Raw genomic sequence first — 20617 nt, 5'->3', positions numbered from 1 at the left:
CCAGATATTATAAGAGTAAAACAATGAGGTACTAATCATCTGCGCCCTCCTCTTTAACTCAACAGGATCGCTTCAAAATCGGTTTCCTATTCATGTAAATTGCACTGTGTTAATCCTATCTGTGGAAGTGTTGAACAAGAGTGACGTTTCAATAGCGGATGTCTGATTATTGTTACTTTCAACTCTTAAGTGGTAGCTGCATATTAATTACAGAGCTCATTAGCACTGAGCTCACTGTGGGTCAAGGTATTGACGGAGCATGTGAATACAAAAGAAGTTAATATTACATTACATTCCCACATGAATTATACTGTAGCTACAAAGGATCGGTTTGCCATCGATAATAACAGTATATTGTAGCATCAGTTTCCTTCAGGTAATTATGTATTGTTGCTTTTTTTTGTTAAATTTGGCCCGCTGAACATTATAATAAGTTGTTCCGTTTTATAACATCTTCAACATACTCACCCCTTCCTTCTCCCCCTCCTCCTTCTCCTCCTCCTCGTCCGCCTGCTCTCCTTTTTTAAGATTTATGACGGTTTATTAATGAGATTATGGTAAAATGTCTGCCGGACCAGGTCCCATAAAGCCTGTGTGAATATGTAACCCTAACGACTACCACACTCTAGTGATCTTCTTCCAAGCTGAAAAGAGAAAAAAAGTGCAGGATGTTTCAAAAATCAAATGTTTTCATGTTCATTCATATAAATAACCCATAGCTTATTGTAAATAAGGCGGATGCAGATTTCAAATGTGTGTGTACTGTGCAGAGAAGGGTATAACAGTTTTAATGCATTTCTGGCCCATTAGGGAAAGGGCTATTTGTCTATCATGCAATCCACACTACAACCCTAATATTCACTGTAAAATCAACTTAAATGTTCTTACCTCGAATCCTCACCTTTGTCATAGCTCTACCCTACTATCCCATCTCCTGATTCAATCCCAGCCCTACCTCATAATCAATACTTGACAGGGAACAGGTCAGAATATCATGGGAAGTCCCTATGACTTCTCCTAGTACAGTACATTTGCAAGGGACTCAGAAGTGAATTGGTATCCCTGCTGCAATGACCTGACACCCTTTCCATTCTGCTGGACCCCTGACTATTGACTTCATGTGGACAGATTGTTCTCCACCAGACCAATGTTGTTGGCACTTCATGGTACACCACCCTAGAATGCAGGCTGGTGTCCAAAACAGTAGAACAGGAGGATGATACAAATTCACATACCGTTTTGAAGACTTACCACAGTTCTATGATATTCGCAAGATTCATAGGTTGTACAGGTAACTGCCAAAATAATGGAAACACTTGAGTAAATGATGGATACAAAGTATATTGAAGCAGGTGCTTCTACACAGGTGTGGTTCCTGAGTTAATTAGGCAATTAACATCCCATCATGGTTAGGGTCATGTATAAAAATGCTGGGCAGGCCATTATTTTGGCTACAGTGGCTATGCCCTCATAGTATGCCAACGGCCCCGTCCACAGGGCACGAGTGGTCACTGAATGGTTTGATGAGCATGAAAAGAAAAATGATGTAAACCATATGCCATGGTCGTCTCAGTCACCAGATCTCAACCAAATTGAACACTTATGGGAGATTCTGGAGCGGCGCTTGAGACAGCGTTTTCCACCACCATTAAAAAACCCCACAAAATTATGGAATTTCACCGTAGAAGAATGGTGTTGCATCCCTCCAATAGAGTTCCAGACACTTGTAGTTTCTATGCCAAGGAGCATTGAAGCTGTTCTGGTTCATGGTGGCCCAACGCCCTATTAAGACACTTTATGTTAGTGTTTCCTTTATTTTGGCAGTTACCCGTATCTGCAAGACAGATTTGTGTTCGTTATGGAAGCTCTGTCTGTCTTGGGAGACTAGATCTGGTTTTCGGAGTCATGTATTTGTTAACTTGTTTATGTGTTTGTGTGTCTGTGTGTTGGGAGATTACATTAATTGATTGAATTTCAATCAATCTTAATGGCTTCTCTCTGGCAAGCACCACCCTCAATTCAGTCTGGGGTTGAACGGCAGATCATGGAAGCATATAAATTAGAGTGTGGTCTTCCCTTGTAGCGGAATTAAAACTGGCAGGGTGATGACAAAAACACCAACACAATTTAAAAGCATAGCACAATTAGCATATAGAGAGAAATTAAAGTATAGCTAATTTGTATAATCAGACTGACGATAACATATACATTGATTGAAGCAACTGTTAATACATTTTCAACACTGTCCCTCTATGTACAGTCTGGTCCATAATTATTGGCACCATTGATAACGATGAGCAAAAAATACTCAAATAAATTATACACATATTGCATGCAACAACAAAAAAGACAATTGTATTATTACATACTAACACAATTGCTCAGAGAATGAGAGGTTGTTTAACAGCTAATAATACAATTATCAGATAGGGGTAAAAATTATTGGCACCCCTGTTTTCAGAATTCCAACACCCTACCCTTGCGAGGATAATGACACTGAGCCTATGTTTTATGAGTTGGAAAATACATTAGGATGGATCTTAGACCATTCCTCCATACAGAATCTTTCCAGATCCTTGATATCCTTCGTCTGCACTTATAGTTCGGAGACTGAGATGGCCATTGCAAAATGTTTATTTTGTGGTCAATTAAGCATCTCTTTGTGGATTTTGATGTGTGCTTGTGGTTATTGTCTTGCTGGAATATCCACTTGCCGCCAAGTGTCATCCTCCCGGTATAGGCAACCAGGTTTTGGCTAAAACGTCCTGGTACTTGGTGAAGTTCATGATAGCGTTGACCTTAACTAGGGCCACAGGACCAGTGGAAGCAAAGTAGTCCCATAACATCAAAGATCCCCCACCATATTTTACTGTAAGTACTTTTCTGCATATGCTTCAGTTTTTCGATGCCAAACCCACCACTGGTGTGTGTGGCCAAATAGCTCTATTTTCATGACGTCTGACCATAGCACCGGTTCCAATCCAAATACCGTTTATCAAATTCCAGGGGGCGTTATGGTCAGATGACATGAAAATAGAGCTCGTTGGCCAGACACACCAGTGGTGGGTTTGGCATCGAAAAACTGAAGCATATGCAGAAAAGTACCTCAAACCTACAGTAAAATATGGTGGTGGATCTTTGATACTATTTTGTACAGTATTTTCTGCTCATCTTTATCAAGGGTGCCAATAATTATGGACCTGACTGTATGTCGTTACGTTCTAAAGAGCAGATGAATCATAATCATGAAGCTTTCCTCATTTGGAACAATGGCATTGGATTGTTGGATTAACATTGCAGCTGACCAACAGTGGCTGTTGAGGAAGTGTAAAGGAATTATACACCCAGCATAGTTAGTTAAACAGTGATCTGAATGAAAATGCATTCCTCTATGACGTAATATCATGCTATCATTGTCCGCTGCCTCTCAAATTGCTGCATGACCCATGCTCAATGTACATTCATGTGCATGTCAAGGTTGCCTGACTTCCCGTTGCCTTTCAGATTCACATAGCCTTGCTATTTGTTGCATCGTTTCCAACAGGGTCTATGAAGCCATGTCATACTTCTCAGCTCACAAACACAGTGCCATGTCAGATCTGTGTGCCTGCCTGCAGACTGAGAACCAACAGCTAATTTGGTTTGGGGGAGCCCGGGCATCATTTTCATTATACAGATGGGGCTGTCAGATATGCTGCCTGTGAAAAAACCCAGCTCAGACTGTGCTCTTGCTTACTGTGTCATATCCCTTGAGGGCAGTTTTCTTGCTTTTCCTGAAGGAGAGGAGCGGACGTCAATATGTCAGCAGTGTCAGGGAGATATGTTCTTGGCAGCCGCCCCAATTTATAATCACTCAACAACAGGGAATGTGTCCAATGCAGTTACAACCTCCTAATCTCTCAGCTCTGTCAGTGGACCATACAGCAGGCCTGGTCTGGCAGAGATGCCCAGGTCCAAAATGGCAAAGTCCCAAAGACGCTGCTAGACCAACAGGGGGCAGTCCAGCAATCCTGGTAGTAGTCTGGTGGTGAATCAGTCTCTCACTGGCTTTTCTTTCTATACCTTACCTTAGTATCTAAAAGGAGAAAAGCCACATGACCCCACTCTCTGAGGGTGTCTCAGGGGGAGATGGGATGTGCAAAAAATGAATTTCTGTGTGAAATATAAATGTGTATTTTTGTATGTCCCAACTTCACCTGATACACCCTCTGAGAGTTGGGTCACGGCCAGCTATTAGAGTTAAGTGCCTTGCTCAAGGCACAGCCACAGATTTTTCACCTTGTCGGCTCGGGGATTCCAACTAGCGACATTTCAGTTACTGGCCCAACGCTCTAACCAGTAAGCTACCTGCCACCCATTTTACTGAGCTGCTTATTGCGAAGGTACCATTAAGGAAAAGTAGCCTGCAGAACACATTAAGTAGGATGAGACTCAATGGACTATTTGACATTTACTGCAAATGTAACTTCTTTTTCACAATGGCAATTACAGTCTGTATCTAGTGAAAATCCCCTGTGCCACAGTAATAATCCCTTTGTAATGCCAGCACAGCTTCAGCAACTCCATTCTCATCTCGGCTACGAGCTCTATATTCTGGTCACCGGGAAGAAGTCAAAGAAATACTCTTCTGCTACAAACAAAATACAGCGAGTGGTTCTGCCCTAGACGTGGCACATCTTCACAAATAGACATATTGAGCATGCATCACTTCTCCTTGTACATTTGTGCATTAGTAAAGGTAAAGAGTTCAGGGCAGGGCAGGTATCAGTAAAGGTCAACAAACACATCATCATGAGGCAGGTGAATGCAGGGCCACCGTCCACAGCCACTGTGTCAAAACACCACCTGTTCTCTAAAAACACTGGACGGTGACCAAAAATACATCATTGAGTCTATTATGAATGTACAGTATAGCTTGATATAACAAACACGCAAATACATTTACTACATGAAATCATTTGTTATCTATAAAACATACAAAGGTGCTTACCCTGTAGTAGTCTGTGCTGTAGATGTCCCTAGACATTCCAAAGTCACCAATCTTCACCAGCAGGCCATTGCCCACCAGGCAGTTCCGAGTGGCTAAATCACGGTGCACAAAGTGCTGGGAGGCCAGGTACATCATCCCTGCGGCGATCTGAGTGGCAATGTGCAGCATCTGAGACAGGCCTAGCTCCCCATTGGTCTGCAGCGGCTGTCCGTCAACCAGGATCATAGCGTCGGGCCCATGGGCTCTGTGGATTGGGATGGGAGGGAGGGAGGGAGGGAGGCAGGCAGGCAGGAAGTCATCAAACCAATAAGGACTTGAGCTCAGACTTAGTGAACTTGTCTCAAGACAGAATCACCATAACTAACTTCATATTGCATTTTGAAATGGATTATTATTATAGCTGTGAATAGTATGTTACAGTAGTATGTTATTCAGTTGTAATGGGTTGGGCATTAGATGCATTTTACAGTCAACCTTTAATTGAGACAGGAACATTGGCAATGTCATTAATGAACAGGGCCACCGGGTACAAAACCAACAGGAGCTTCTCCGTATGAATTAATTCAGAGAAACATTAACGGAAATGCTATTAGCCATGACATTTGCATGTGTAAAGCCACCAGCAAGCCGACGTCTGCCTGATCTGCCTCTGCTATTGAGCACCGATGTTCCCTGCCACTGCAGAGGATCCAGAGGTTTAACAATATCCAACGATAAAGGAGATCAGCCATCTGATCTCACAGTTCCCCCAGTCTGTGGAGGCTCGGTCAGCAGTCTGCCGTTACACAGTGTTTTGTGGTTTTACACTTAACAGGTCATCGCTACTTAATGTACAGTGTAGCGAATAGGAAGTCGCTGCTGCTGGCACTGGGTGACAGGTCTAGTGGAAAACATAAACATTGTATTTTCCCTCCTGTTTCTTGTACGCTACAACATTTCTCTGAGGGCAAGCAATCTATGAATTACAGCCTGATGCTTGCGGTAAGACCTCAGGGTTGTTTACTTGTATGTAGAAATGAGGAAATGGACAATAACTTATTTTATCTCTGGAAATGATCACATCTATGATATTGCTGGCCAAAGGGTTTATTGTATGACCACCTCTAATACTGCTGATCATTATGCAGGTTAGTGTACTCTGGATCAGTTACATTACTACTGGGGTGCAGTCAACCTGCCATTCATTGGTTAGTCTATAGACAGTTTGATATTGGTAAACAGTGGGATATGCGCGCGTGCCCCCCCCCCCCCACCCCACACACACACACCTCTATTAAGCTGAGTAAACTTCCACAACCCCCAAAAACATATATATATGAAGTCTGTTTCTCAGCTTGTGTTACTCATGGGCTACACCAAAGACAAATGTTTTGAAGTTAGTAAGAGTTTAGCACGTCTTGCTTATCTCACACATTTCTCTGCTTTATTCAGCTGAGTAAACTTAGCAAATCCAACTACACACATGATAAAAAATTATGTTTCTCCGTTGACAGCTTGTAATCCTTGGCTACAGCACCCAAAGACAGAATTTAGTAAGAGTTGAGCACATCTTGCTTATCCCACACATCTCTACTTTATTCAGCTGAGTAAACTTTCCAAATTCCACCAACACACACATTAGAAAAGTATTCCTCAGTTGTCAGCTTGTAATACTCATGGGCTACATCACCCAAAGACTCATTTACAGAACTTAGTTGAGAGCTGAGCACATCTTATGCATTCAGATGACACAGTTTACCTGAGAAACTTGTTGAGGTCCCCGTGCTTCATGTACTCAAAGACCATGATGAGGGGGTCTCCATCCACACACACACCATAGAACTTGACAATGTGCTCATGCTGCAGGTTGGTCAATAGTTCTGCCTCCCTCTGGAAATCTTTTCTCGCTGCAAGGGTGGGGTCCTTCAGCGTCTGAGAAAATACAAGGGTGGGGTCCTTCAGCGTCTGAGAAAATACAAGGGTGGGGTCCTTCAGGGTCTGAGAAAATACAAGGGTAGGGTCCTTCAGGGTCTTAGGAATACAAGGGTGTTTAACTGCTTAGCAAAGTATGATACTGTTGGACATAGGTTTTTCTCAAAGAAACAGAGCATTAAAGTTTGCTGGCTTCCTTACAATGAACCCTGGATAAACACTGACACCCACACACACAATAACCTCTGGCTGGTGCAAACACAACAGAGACAGGGTAATAAATGGAGCAGGGAGCGGTAAAGCACTTTAATCTTTCCATTTGAGGAGCAGAACATGAACGAAACATTTCTTGACATGTTGTCACAATGACCCGGCAAACTGTACAGCTTTACAGAAGCAGATCATTTTGTAATTGACTTCATTAGGCATCCCATACACAATCTGACATTTCATTATATAGCCGTGATAAGAGGCTCTGTGCCTCACCAGATGTAGACGCTGTTGTTGTCTACCGTATTGGCTAAGAGTTATGGTATCATTATTGACGAGCTTATCGGCTGGAAATAAACCTCCCTAAATTCCCACCTATGAAATAGCTTGGCCTTTACGCTCAATCTCTTGTCTCTCTCTGATCCTCCAAATGTAAAAGGTAGGATTTACTCCTTACTGAGTCTGGGATGACTGCCAAGCAGTCATTGCTGGTTGCTTCTCCATTAAAAAATTAAACATTTTGCAGCTGTACTGTAAACTAAAGTTTGGAAACAAAATGCATGTTTCCCGGAAATGGTCATGGTACAATCCTCTACTTATGTAAACCAAAATGATCATTCATAGAGTTCATAACACTATCTAACAGATATTTGATATTCAACAATGATAATCACAAGGTTTTTCTAATGCTGTATTCATTTTAATTCTCTTGGATGACTTTATATGACGATGCAAAGGGGAATTTGAATGTATGGCAGGGCCCATGGACAGATGGCAAGGCATCCATCCCTATTCTCCTGGATGCTTTATGACCCCTATGCTGCTAGAGGAGTGGTGTGTTCCTAGTCCACCTGGATGTAAAGGACAGACTAGAGAGACAGCCAGCTAGCTAGCACAGACACACAGAGTAAACCGTTTTTACAAGGAGGCTCCTAGACTTGTTGACCTACACATATTTCAAAAATATCCTGACATTCCATTATAACCTATGTCTAAATATACAGCGCATTCAGAAAGTATTCAGACCCCTTGACTTTGTCCACATTTTGTTACATTACATCCTTATTCTAAAATTGATTAAATCGTTTTTCCCCCTCATCAATCTACACACAATACCCCATAATGACAAAGCAAAAACAGGTTTTTCTACATTTTTGCAAATGTATAAAAAATTTAAAACTGAAATATCACATTTACGTAAGTATTCAGACCCTTTACTCAGTACTTTGTTGAAGCACCTTTGGCAGTGATTACAGCCTTGAGTCTTCTTGGGTATGACGCTACAAGCTTGGCACACCTGTTTTTGGGGAGTTTCTCCCATCCTTCTCTGCAGATCCTCTCAAGCTCTGTCAGGTTGGATGGGGAGCGTTGCTGCACAGCTATTTTCAGGTCTCTCCAGAGATGTTTGATCGGGTTCAAGTCCGGGCTCTGGCTGGGCCACTCAAGGACATTCAGAGACTTGTCCTGAAGCCACTCCTGCATTGTCTTGGCTGTGTACTTAGGGTCGTTGTCCTATTGGAAGGTGAACCTTCACCCCAGTCTGAGGTCCTGAGCGTTCTGGATCAGGTTTTCATCAAGGATCTCTCTGTACTTTGCTCCGTTCATCTTTACCTCGATCCTGACTAGTCTCCCAGTCCCTGTCTCTGAAAAACATCCCCACAGCATGATGCTGCCACAACCATGCTTCCCATTAGGGATTGTGCCAGGTTTCAGGCATGGCATTCAGGCCAAAGAGTTCAATCTTGGTTTCATCAGATCAGAGAATCTTGTTTCTCATGGTTTGAGAGTCTTTAGGTGCCTTTTGGCAAACTCCAAGCAGGCTGTCATGTGCCTTTTACTGAGGTGTGGCTTCCATCTAGCCACTACCATAAAGGCCTGTAGGGGGGAGTGCTGCAGAAATGGTTGTCCTTCTGTAAGGTTCTCCCCTTTCCACATAGAAACTCTGGAGCTCTGTCAGAGCGACAATCGGGTTCTTGGTCACCTCCCTGACCAAGGCCCTTCTCCCCTGATTGTTCAGTTTGGATGGGCGGCCAGCTCTAGGAAGAGTCTTGGTGGTTCCAAACTTCTTCCATTTAAGAATGATGGAGGCCACTGTGTTCTTGTGGACATTCAAAGCTGCATAAATGTTTTGGTACCCTTCCCAAGATCTGTGCCTCGATACAATCTTGTCTCGCCGCTCTACGGACAATTCCTTCGACCTCATGGCTTTTTTTTTTTTGCTCTGACATGCACTGTCAACTGTGGGACCTTTTTAGACAGGTGTGTGCCTTTCCAAATCATGTCCAATCAGCTGAATTTACCACAGGTGGACTCCAATCAAGGTGTAGAAACATCTCAAGGATGATCAAAGGAAACAGGATGCACCTGAGCTCAATTTCGAGTCTCATAGCAAAGGGTCAAAAATAATTATGTAAATAAGGTTTTCTGTTTTTTATTTGTCATTATGGGGTATTGTGTGTAGATTAATGAGAAAAAAATATAGATTTTAACCATTTTAGAATAAGGCTTTAATGTCACAAAGTGTGGAAAAAGTATACACTCCTGTATATTTGTCTGTCATCTATTTCAATAGGATCCACTCTGGTGACTGGGGATGTGAATAAAGGAAGGAAGGAGGAAAAAAGGAAGAAAAAGCCAGCTCAGTGTTGCCACCATTACTCTTGATCAAAGCATCTGAAGAGTAGAACATTTTGGGAGATGATTTAACATCCCTCACAGACAGCCTTATTGCTTCAGCTGCAGCCTTGGCGCCTCTATAAGGTCGGCCTCTTTCTCCTGCCTGTGCACTGCGGCTCCCTCCCTCCTGCTCCACACTATCATGGCTAACATCATTCCATGGATGAGCGCCTTGATGAAGAGTGATGGTGACAAGAGAGGAACAGTGATAAATGTGCCCCTTGTCACCAACCGGGATCACCATTATACTGTGACCCCCTCCTTCAGCATCTAGGTACCTTTTATGACCTTTGAACTTTAATATCCTCAACCCCTGTCAGTTGAAATTCGCATTTTAACACAGAGGTTACAGTCGAAATCTTTACATGAAATTGAATAAATCAAGCGCAAGAATTACTGACAGTCACTTCTCATTCAAGATTGTGACAGTACAACCCACTGCGTTTAAGGATGGATTTGACACAAATGTCATGTGACCAGCTACCAATATCATGTGATAATTTAAACAGGATTTTGTTTTTTTTAGAATAATGTATGACTCGATTTCATTGTGAACTAACTCAAAATGGATGTCGCTGTAAACAGGTTCTGTGTTTGGTGTCTCAGCATCAACTAGAGCTGATATAACACAATCCCAATAGACCTGATTAACCTCGAAGCTGTGAACATCTATATCTTTGTAATAATGGGTTGCATGAACAGTCATAATAGGTACACAGGCTGTGTGGTGCTAACACTAGTGTTCTAAAGTACCTATGTAAAAATACTTCAAAGTACTACTTAAGTGTTTTTTGGGGGGTATGTGTATTTTACTTTAGTTTTGATACTTTTGACAACTTTTACTTCATTACATTCCTATAGAAAATTATGTACTTTTTACTCCATACATTTTCCCTGACACCCAAAAGTACTCATTCCATTTTGAATGCTTAGCAGGACAGGAAAATTGTATAATTCACACATGTATCAAGAGAACATCCCTGGTCATCCCTACTGCCTCTGATGCAGCGGACTCACTAAACACATACTTCATTTGTAAATTATGTCTGAGTGTTGGAGCGTGCCCCTGGCTATTCGTAAATAAAAAAATACAAGAAAATGATACCATCTATTTTCTTAATTAGGAATTTGAAATGATTTATACTTTAACTTTTAATACTTACACATATTTTAGCAATTACATTTACTTTTGATACTTATGAATATTTAAAACCAAATACTTTCAGACATTTACTCAAGTATGATTTTACTGGATGACTTTCACTTGAGTCACTTTCTAATAAGGTATCTTTACTTTTACTCAAGTATGACAATTGGGTACTTTTTCCACCAGTGGCTACCACCTTAATCAAGCCCCAACCGCAATCCAGGAGTACTCCTCTAAAGTTGCATAGATATTGATCGCTTTGTCTAGCATTAGTAGTGTGTTACAAGGTACACACATGATGGCCCTGGTTGAATGACAGATGTAGGGTTTTGGTCTTAATGCTGCAACCAATCCCACTGAGACCCATTTAGGATCAGGAAGTCTATGAACACCCTTAAGCATCACTAACAATCAGCTATATTATAACATGCCTCCTAAGACAGCCAGACATATGTTGTTGTTTTTTTAAAGACAATGGATCACTGAATAAGTCAGGGGCAATACTTATAAAAGGCTGATATGGTATTTATTAATTGAATCAATATGTTCAAGGATGGATTGGACAATACAGTCCTTATTGCATAATCTTGATGTGGAATTAGATATAAATGTCTGTCAGCAACAAAACTGGGGTCTGTTCACAAGGTCTTTTCTTGTTGTTGTTGTAAAGGCAGGGCTAATGCAGTAGACAGCATGGTCAAAGCCAAATCTACTTCCTTCGGCTGGTTACATTTCAGGGGAAGGACAAAATTACTGGGGGGTTTCAGAGAAAATGAAAACTTCTCAGGAGTGAGCTGCTGTGCTCAAACTACATGCACCAGGCATCCAGTCAGCTTCCCCATCTAAAAACCAATTTAGGGCTGCTTATTGTTTAGATAACTGCAGGCCTTAACACACTGAGGCTGTGTGTGTGTGTGTGTGTGTGTGTGTGTGTGTGTGTGTGTGTGTGTGTGTGTGTGTGTGTGTGTGTGTGTGTGAGAGAGAGAGAGAGAGAGAAAAGAGGCAAACACAGATGGTTAATACCCACCAACTGTAAATATTGCTCATAGTTGTTTGTTCCAACTGACAGTTTGTTATCCAATTAATGCTATTTAGCCTTTTATTTTATGATCAGCACCATTGAGATCAAGAATCTCAACAGTGAAGAGGCTTGGGCATTATATGATTTTCAATACCGTAACGAAAAAAAATGGTGGTTGGGTGCTTAAGTCAAGTATAATTATAAACTCGGTGGTTCGAGCCCTGAATGCTGATTGGCTGACAGCCGTGGTATATCACACCTTATACCCCGGGTATGACAAAACATTTATTTTTGCTACTCTAATTACGTTGGTAACCAATTTATAGTAGCAATAAATATAATAAATAATTAATACCCAGCTCAGGGCTCCAGCTATGCATTTGGTTTGCTAACTTGCTAAGTGGCTAAATATCATGAGCAAGTTTCTTGGTTACAGCAGAGACATTCAATCCCCTCCTGGATCAAGATCCCTGTTGCCAACAAAAGTATTATTATTACTATTTTAGTTTTTTATAGCGCCACTTGTGTGCACTTCCGGTAATACCATAAACCCCGGTATGGTACAGAAATGGTCTGACGATATGGAAATCTGGATACCACCCAGCCCTGACGCAGAAAGTGACTCAATACATCTTGACACAAAAGTTGTGTTATTCAAGTCAACCATAATGACCTGTACAGCATGTAATACATGCTTCAAATTATGCCAAGTTAACCTGCTAGTGAGATATTTAGCCCTGAATGTGATTTCCAGAGAAAACTTTCTCACCCATTAGTCAGCTGTTGTCACTAGGGTTGAATGGCGGAAACCCAGTTACTGAGATTTACTGCCCAAAACCACTCCCTTTTCCCGAAATAAATACCTGAGAGAAACCGATATGTTATAATATACTATTTATGTGAACAGCATGGCGTGAAATGGAACTTAAATGAAATGCGATGCTTAAATCTGGCTTCTCTACGGCCTCTGCATGATGAATCATCAACACCCAGGGTGGAGACAGACAGCCCATCTCAGTATAAAGCACAGTTCACAATGCATGTAGACCTATTACCTCATCATAGTAACTTTTGTTCTTGTGACAGGATGGCCTACATTTGCAGCAGCATAGCCTATGCTACAGTAATGTAAAGACTGAATGCGCGTCTAATTCACCCATCTCCATCTGGCTTTACGGGGTCACCTTATTTTGTTATTGTAACGATTTCTAATTTTTTGCAGCTCCAGAGTTTTAAAAACAGCTTATCTGTCACGCCCTGACCTTAGAGATCCCTTTTATTCTCTATTTGGTTAGGTCAGGGTGTGACTAGGGTGGGCAGTCTATGTTTTCTATTTCTTTGTTGGCCAGGTATGGTTCCCAATCAGAGGCAGCTGTCAATCATTGTCTCTGATTGGGGATCATACTTAGGCAGCCTTTTTCCCACCTTAGTTTGTGGGATCTTGCTTTTGTATTGCTGCTGTTTAGCCTGCAGAACTTTATGTTGAACTTTTTGACGGTGTTCATTTTAAAATAAAGTAAAATGTTCGCCTACCACGCTGCACCTTGGTCCAATGTTTATCACGAGCATAACATTATCACTGGAATATTGTTGTTTTAAATCAGTGCATGCGCGAGCCCTCTCTCTCAGTCTCTCTCTCTTTCTCACCCCATCAATTCCATTCAAAAGACATCCAAAATAGATAACCCCGTTCTAGATTTATATACAGTGCATTCGGAAAGTATTGAGACCCCTTGACTTCTTCCACATTTTGTTACGTTACAACCTTATTCTAAAATGGATACAATCGTTTTTCCCCCTCGACAATCTACACACAATACTCCATAATGACAAACAAAAACATTTGTTTTGTCATTTTTACAAAAACTGAAATATGACATTTACGTTAAGTATTCAGACCATTTACTCAGTACTTTGTTGAAGCACCTTCGGCAGCGATTACAGCCTCAAGTCTTATAGGGTATGACGCTACAAGCTTGGCACACCTGCATTTGAGGAGTTGCTCCCATTCTTCTCTGCAAATCATCTCAAGCTCTGCCAGGTTGGATGGGGAGTGTCGCTGCATAGCTATTTTCAGGTCTCTCCAGAGATGTTAGATCGGGTTCAAGTCCGGGCTCTGGCTGGGCCACTCAAGGACATTCAGAGACTTTTCCAGAACCCACTACTTTGTTGTCTTGGCTGTGTGCTTAGGGTGAACCTTTGCCCCAGTCTGAGGTCCTGAGCGCACTGGAGCAGGTTTTAATCAAGGATCTCTCTGTACTTTGCTCTGTTCATCTTTCCCTCGATTCTGACTAGAATCCCAGTAAATGCCGCTGACAAACATCCCCACAACATGATGCTGCCACCACCATGCTTCACCGTAGCAATGAGCCTAGGATTCCTCCAGACGTGACGCTTGGCATTCAGGCGAAAGAGTTCAATCTTGGTTTCATCAGACCAAAGAATCTTGTTTCTCATGGTCTGAGAGATCTTTAGGTGCCTTTTGACAAACCAAGCTGGCTGCCATGTGCCTTTTACTGAGGAGTGGATTCCGTCTGGCCAAACTACCATAAAGACCTAATTGGTGGAGTGCTGGAGAGATGGTTGTCCTTCTGGAAGTTTCTTCCATCTCTACAGAGGAACTCTAGAGCTCTGTCAGAGTGACAATCGGGTTCTTGGTCACCTCCCCGACCAAGGCCCTTCTCCTCCAATTGCTCAGTTTGGCCGAGCGAACAGCTCTAGGAAGGGCCTTGGTGGTTCCAAACTTCTTCCATTTAAGAATGGAAGCCACTGGAGGCACTGTGTTATTGGGGACCTTCCATGCTGCAGAAATGTTTTGGTACCCTTCCCCAGATCTGTGCCTCGGCAAAATCCTGTCTCGGAGCTCTACAGACAATTCCTTCGACCTCATGGCTTAGTTTTTGCTCTGACAGGTGTGTGCCTTTCCAAATCAGGTCCAATCAATTGAATTTACCACAGGTGGACTCCAATGAAGTTGTAGAAACATCTCAAGGATGATCAATGGAAACAGGATGTACCTGAGCTCAATTTTGAGGCTCATAGCAAAGGGTCCGAATACTTAAGTAAATAAGGTATTTCTGTTTTTTTATACATTTGTATACATTTCTATAAACCTGTTTTCACTTTGTCATTATGGGGTATTGTGTGTAGATTGATGAGGAAAAACATTTATTTAAAAAGGTTTGAGCTTTTTCCTAGTTGTCCGTTTGAGTTTTACTCTGTCAGAACCTAACAGTAACAAAACGTGGAAAAAGGGAAGGGGTCTGAATACTTCCCGAATGCATTGTATTGCCCTATATATAGATGTCCTAGCCTACCTCTTTCAGGTAATAGATTATATGCAGTATTAGCCTTATATTTAGCTAATTAATGATGGGTTATGCATAATAAGCTTATAACTTATAGCCTAGGTCTCTTGCGCAATACTTACTCACCTGTGCTCTGCTGGCCTCTCTCCTTAAAAAAACGCTCCTTAGCTCTTGGAGTCACATGTAGGAAAAGCTAGACTACAGTAATTTCCGGACTATTAAGCGCACCTGAATATAAGCCACACCCACTGAATTTAAATTTTTTATTTATTTTGAACATAAATAAGCCACACATGTCTATAAGCCGCAGGTGCCTACCGGTACATTGAAACAAATTAACTTTACACAGGCTTTAACGAAACACGGCTTGTAACAAAAATAAATAGGTTTTAACAAAACACGGCTTGTAACAAAAAATAAAAAATTAGCAGTAAGCTTTAGTTGTCTTTTTGCACTGAGTCAATTCCTCACTCTGCTGTTTCCAACGTCTTATCATCGACTCATTAAGACCAAGCTCCCGTGCAGCAGCTCTATTTCCTTTTCCAACAGCCAGATCAATCGCCTTCAACTTGAAAGCTGCATCATATGCATTTCTCCGTGTCTTTGCCATGATGAGGGTGACAAAATGACTACCGTAATCAGAATGATGGGAAGTTTGAGAGCGCTCGATTTAATCTAAACAGTAAACAAAAAAGTTGTTTGACCTTAACCCATTCGGCAATTTCATTGGTCTAATGAAAGCTTCATGCCGGCAAAAAACTGAGCACGTCACAGAATGTGTTTTTTTGGAGCAAAAAAAAATGTAAGCGGGAAAAATCCATATATTAGCCTAGTCATTGTTTAAGCCGCGAGTTTCAAAGCCTGGGAAAAAAGTTGCGGCTTATAGTCCAGAATTTACGGTAGAATAGCTTGCTGGACATGATCTTTTTAGCATTTCTTATACTAATAGACTACTCGAAGAGGGATGCAAGCTCTTGGTTGTTGAATGTTAAATACAGCAGCCAATATAACTCACGGCTCACATCAAAACCATTATCCCAGAAACCCTAAACCCACTCCAATTTTCATACCGCCCCAACAGATCCACAGATGATGCAATCTCTATTGTACTCCACACTGCCCTTTCCCACCTGGACAAAAAGAACACCTATGTGAGAATGCTATTCACTGACTACAGCTCAGCGTTCAACACCATAGTGCCCACAAAGCTCATCACTAAGCTAAGGACCCTGGGACTAAACACCTCCCTCTGAACAGCTAATCAAAGGGCAACCCAGACCCCTCTTTTACGCTGCTACTCTCTGTTTATTATCTATGCATAATCACTTTAATAACTCTACCTACATGTACATACTACCTCAATTACCTCGACTAACCGGTAACCCCGCACATTGACTCTGTACCAGTACCCCCTGTATAAAGCCTCACTATTTTTATTTTACTGCTGCTGTTTAATTATTTGTTACTTTTATTTTCAATTTTTTTTAAGCATCTATTTATTACTTAACACTTATTTTTCTTAAAACTGCATTTTTGGTTAAGGGCTTGTAAGTAAGGATTTCACTGTAAGGTCTACACCTGTTGTACTCGGCGCATGTGACAAATAAAATTTGATTTGATTTGAAAGATGAGTGAACACACAATGGCGGTAGACTATAGCAGTTATTTATTCAGACCCATAACCATTCAATCTTTGTGAAGAGAAGTGAAAGCCTTCTGCATCTAATTCTAGTCCTGTATTATTCAATAATGTCATTAGAACGATGAAGATAAGGACAACAAAACGTATTTAATTTAGGATAGTCCGTTAAAAGCGAGGAAGGAACGAAGCAACAATAGTGAGAGAAAGAGGTAGGCAGGTTAGTAACATTAGGGGAAATATTATGAAAGGTATTTATGGGTCAGCCTACTAATTATACAATTAGGCACAAATTAAAATAACATTCTCTAGCCTAACTTATAACTGTCACGGGTGTCGTAGGGATTTGACCAAAATGCAGCGGGAATGTGTATACTCATCTTTTTTAATTGGCAGAAAGAAGGAAAAACCATAACAAAAACACACGTATACAAAAATAACGACGATAACAGTCTTGTCAGGCACACAGCTAAACAAGAAACAACTACCCACAAAATCCCACAGAAAAACCCCCCTCTTAAATAGGACCTTCAATTAGAAGCAACTAGGAGCAGCTGCTTCCAATTGAAGGTCAACCCCATTAACTAAACATAGACTAGAACGAACATAGAAATATACTAACATAGAACATTAACCACAAACCCAGAAACACATAAAACAAACACACCTCTTACATAAGAACATAGCCCAACAAACCCCGAAACACTCTAAACAAATACCCCCTGCCACGTCCTGACCAAACTACAATAACAAATAACCCCTTTACTGGTCAGGACGTGACAGTAACTTTGCAGGCTGCATGTACTGGACCAGAATCCCATATGCTCTCTTTATCATGGTTTGAACGATGTGCATAATTCCAGTCCATGTAATACAATACAGTACAGTAATACAGTTCACACTCAAAAGATTTGTCTACTGGAGCTAGTAGGATATAGCTAGCTAGCTACATCTATGGGCTTTTATGTTTTTCTGTCATGCGTAGCCTATATCATATATGGATTGGATAACGGCACAATCACTTGGAGAAAATTTCTCTCATGAAATGTATTTCATGTATGGCTTTATTAAATGTATGAATTTTCGATCAAAGCTGTAATCAAATCTAGATATAGGCCCATTTATATGCTTTATATGCTTTTGAATGACACTCACGGTTTTGGCGGGAAATACCAGCTTAGCCAGTGATTCATTCTTGGGATGGAACATTTGTAAAATACCTGGAAAATATTCAACCCTAGTTGTCACCCCATAGTGGAGCCTCATACATTCAATCTGATACGAGACGATCAACACGGTACACATAGTGACCTCAATGATTATTAGTATGATTATCGATCTACTCTATTGCAAAAAAAATCCTATTTTTATAGATCCACGTCTCCAAATCCTTCTTGTGGAGGCAGCTGGCCATGGCTGGGGGGGTGGCCCCGAGAGCCGTTCAAGGATCAAGATAATACAAGTCAGACGCTGAGTGCTGAGAGGCCCTGACCTCTGTGAGGGGTCTGCTGTAACAGGAGAGGGAGTTGGCCCTGTGCAACTGAGAGATCATCTCTTACCTTGACAGCCACCAGCATCTTGTCCTTGGTAGGGCTGAGGTTATAGCACTCTGCCAGAAACACCTTCCCAAAGGCCCCCTCTCCCAGCTCCCGCTTCAGAATGATGTCCCGACGCTTTATGTGCTGTACGTCTGTAGAGAGAGAGGGAGAGAGAGAGGGAGAGAGAGAGCGGGAGAGAGAGAAGGAGAGAGGGAGAGAGAGGGAGAGAGAGGGAGAGAGAGGGAGAGAGAGGTAGAGAGAGGTAGAGAGAGGGAGAGAGAGGGAGAGAGAGAGAGGGAGAGAGAGAGAGGGAGAGAGAGAGAGGGAGAGAGAGGGAGAGAGAGAGAGAGGGAGAGAGAGAGCGGGGAGAGAGAGAGAGAGAGGAGAGAGAGAGAGAGAGAGAGAGAGAGAGAGAGGAGAGAGAGAGGGAGAGAGAGAGGGAGAGAGAGAGGAGAGAGAAAGGGAGAGAGAGAGGGAGAGAGAGAGGGAGAGAGAGGGAGAGAGAGAGAGAGAGAGAGAGGGAGGGAGATAGAGAGAGGGAGAGAGAGGGAGAGAGAGGGAGAGAGAGAGAGAGAGAGAGAGGGAGGGAGATAGAGAGAGGGAGAGAGAGAGGGAGAGAGAGGGAGAGAGAGAGGGAGAAAGAGGGAGAGAGAGAGAGGGAGAGAGTTTAAGCAGCAGATCCAGTATCAACAAACCATCAGTGTTTGACAGAATCAAAATGAAGTGATGGTTCACTGATGGGACTGGTAAGTCTTAAATCCCGCTACACTCTCAGAAAAAAAGGTTACAGTTTCCTGGGGTACAAAAAGATCAAAATACACGTAATGTACCTTCAGAGGTACACATATAATCTCACATGGTACTGGTTGATACCTTTTAGGGTACATGTGTGGATAATCTAGTATAATGGTACATTTCTGATCCCAATATTTTGAATAGAAAGGTTCAATCATCACACACTCTCAAAAAAAGGGGTATGAAGGTTAGGCCGGAGGCATGGATTAGTGGCTGGCGAGTGGAAGTGTTGTACCAGTTTAAGTGGTCTATGGTTATGTTAATTAAAGTTTGAGCATGTCCGCTGCCAGTTCTGAAGTCTTTATAAAGGTTTACATATTGTAAGAGCATGGGACAATAAAAAGCTGTAATTAATATTATAGTGACCTTACCCCAACACTGAGCGACCTTGTCAAGTGGTACCCCCAAATTTAAGCCATTGGTGTTAAAAGTCAATAGTGTGCAACTGTAGCCCGCAATTCAGGGGTGTTCCTGCATGTGGGCATTCCAGCATCTGCAGGAACACCCTACTCAAGTATCCCATTGGTTCCTTCATGAACACCACCCCTTGGGCATCCCATTGGTTCCTTCATGAACACCACCCCTTGGGCATCCCATTGGTTCCTGCATGAACGCCGTGTGACACTTCAATGTGCGTCAAAAGGGAAATAAAAGTATTATTTGAGTTGTTTTGCCTCTGCCTCCCGAAGTCCTCCTTGCTAGCCACCGGTAGACAGTGTCATTCACTCCCGCCTGCCGAACACCTGCCTTCACCGTTGTTAACAGAACTGCGGGGAAACAATGCCCGACAGGCGGGGGCGAAGGACACTGTCTACCGGTCACCCCCGCCTTCCGCTAGCATAGCAGGCAGGAGCGACGCCGTGTGTTAGCTAACTAGCTAGCTTGCTAGTTAGGGACCCTGTGTGGGTGCCAGCTAGCTAGCATGCTAACTAGCACATGGTGTCGCCACAGATAGATATTTCACCGGATGTATAAATGTGAAGCATCCGGTTGGCGTTTCCACTAACTACCAAATACGGTAGTGAGAGTAAGCCCAGTGGCCGGCAGTGGGAGAAGATGGAACAAGATGGATTTTGGCAAACATTCTGATAATTTACTCATTGACTAAACATTTGATCTCAATACAGTTTTCTGTTCCCAAATATACAATCTGTTATGAACAGAGTGGACTAAGTTTTGTAAACCTTACCCTTTGCCAAAGTTTCAAAAAATTGCGTTGTTTAGGAGGAGTGCAAAGGCGAATTGAGTTATTGCACACGCGCACTTCAGAGTAGGCGTTCCCCAACTGGAATATGCAAATGAATGCTAGAACGTGCCAATAGGATCTCGCTAGCTCCTGCTTGGCTCTGCCTACCTCATTGCTTATTCTGCCCACTATGGCT

At 42.1% G+C, this 20617-nt stretch overlaps 1 protein-coding gene across 7 annotated transcripts in view; it reads right to left on the bottom strand.

Annotated features, from left to right (window-relative positions):
- ntrk3a (neurotrophic tyrosine kinase, receptor, type 3a) overlaps positions 1–20617 on the bottom strand; it is a 254558-nt gene that overhangs the window by 10725 nt on the left and 223216 nt on the right. For 3 of the 7 annotated variants that reach the window (XM_029757958.1, XM_029757959.1, XM_029757960.1), the window contains 3 exons: positions 18462–18592; positions 6729–6967; positions 4991–5234 (listed from right to left, as the gene is read on the bottom strand). In XM_029757958.1, coding sequence (XP_029613818.1) covers positions 4991–5234; positions 6729–6967; positions 18462–18592 — 614 coding nt within the window. The remainder of the gene's footprint in view (positions 1–4990; positions 5235–6728; positions 6968–18461; positions 18593–20617) is intronic. The other 4 variants (XM_029757964.1, XM_029757965.1, XM_029757966.1 and 1 more) reach the window with 2 other exon arrangements.

This window comes from Salmo trutta, chromosome 7, assembly GCF_901001165.1.
Source record: "Salmo trutta chromosome 7, fSalTru1.1, whole genome shotgun sequence".
Taxonomy (NCBI): Eukaryota; Metazoa; Chordata; class Actinopteri; order Salmoniformes; family Salmonidae; genus Salmo; species Salmo trutta.
This window is presented reverse-complemented; position numbering and strand designations above follow the sequence as displayed.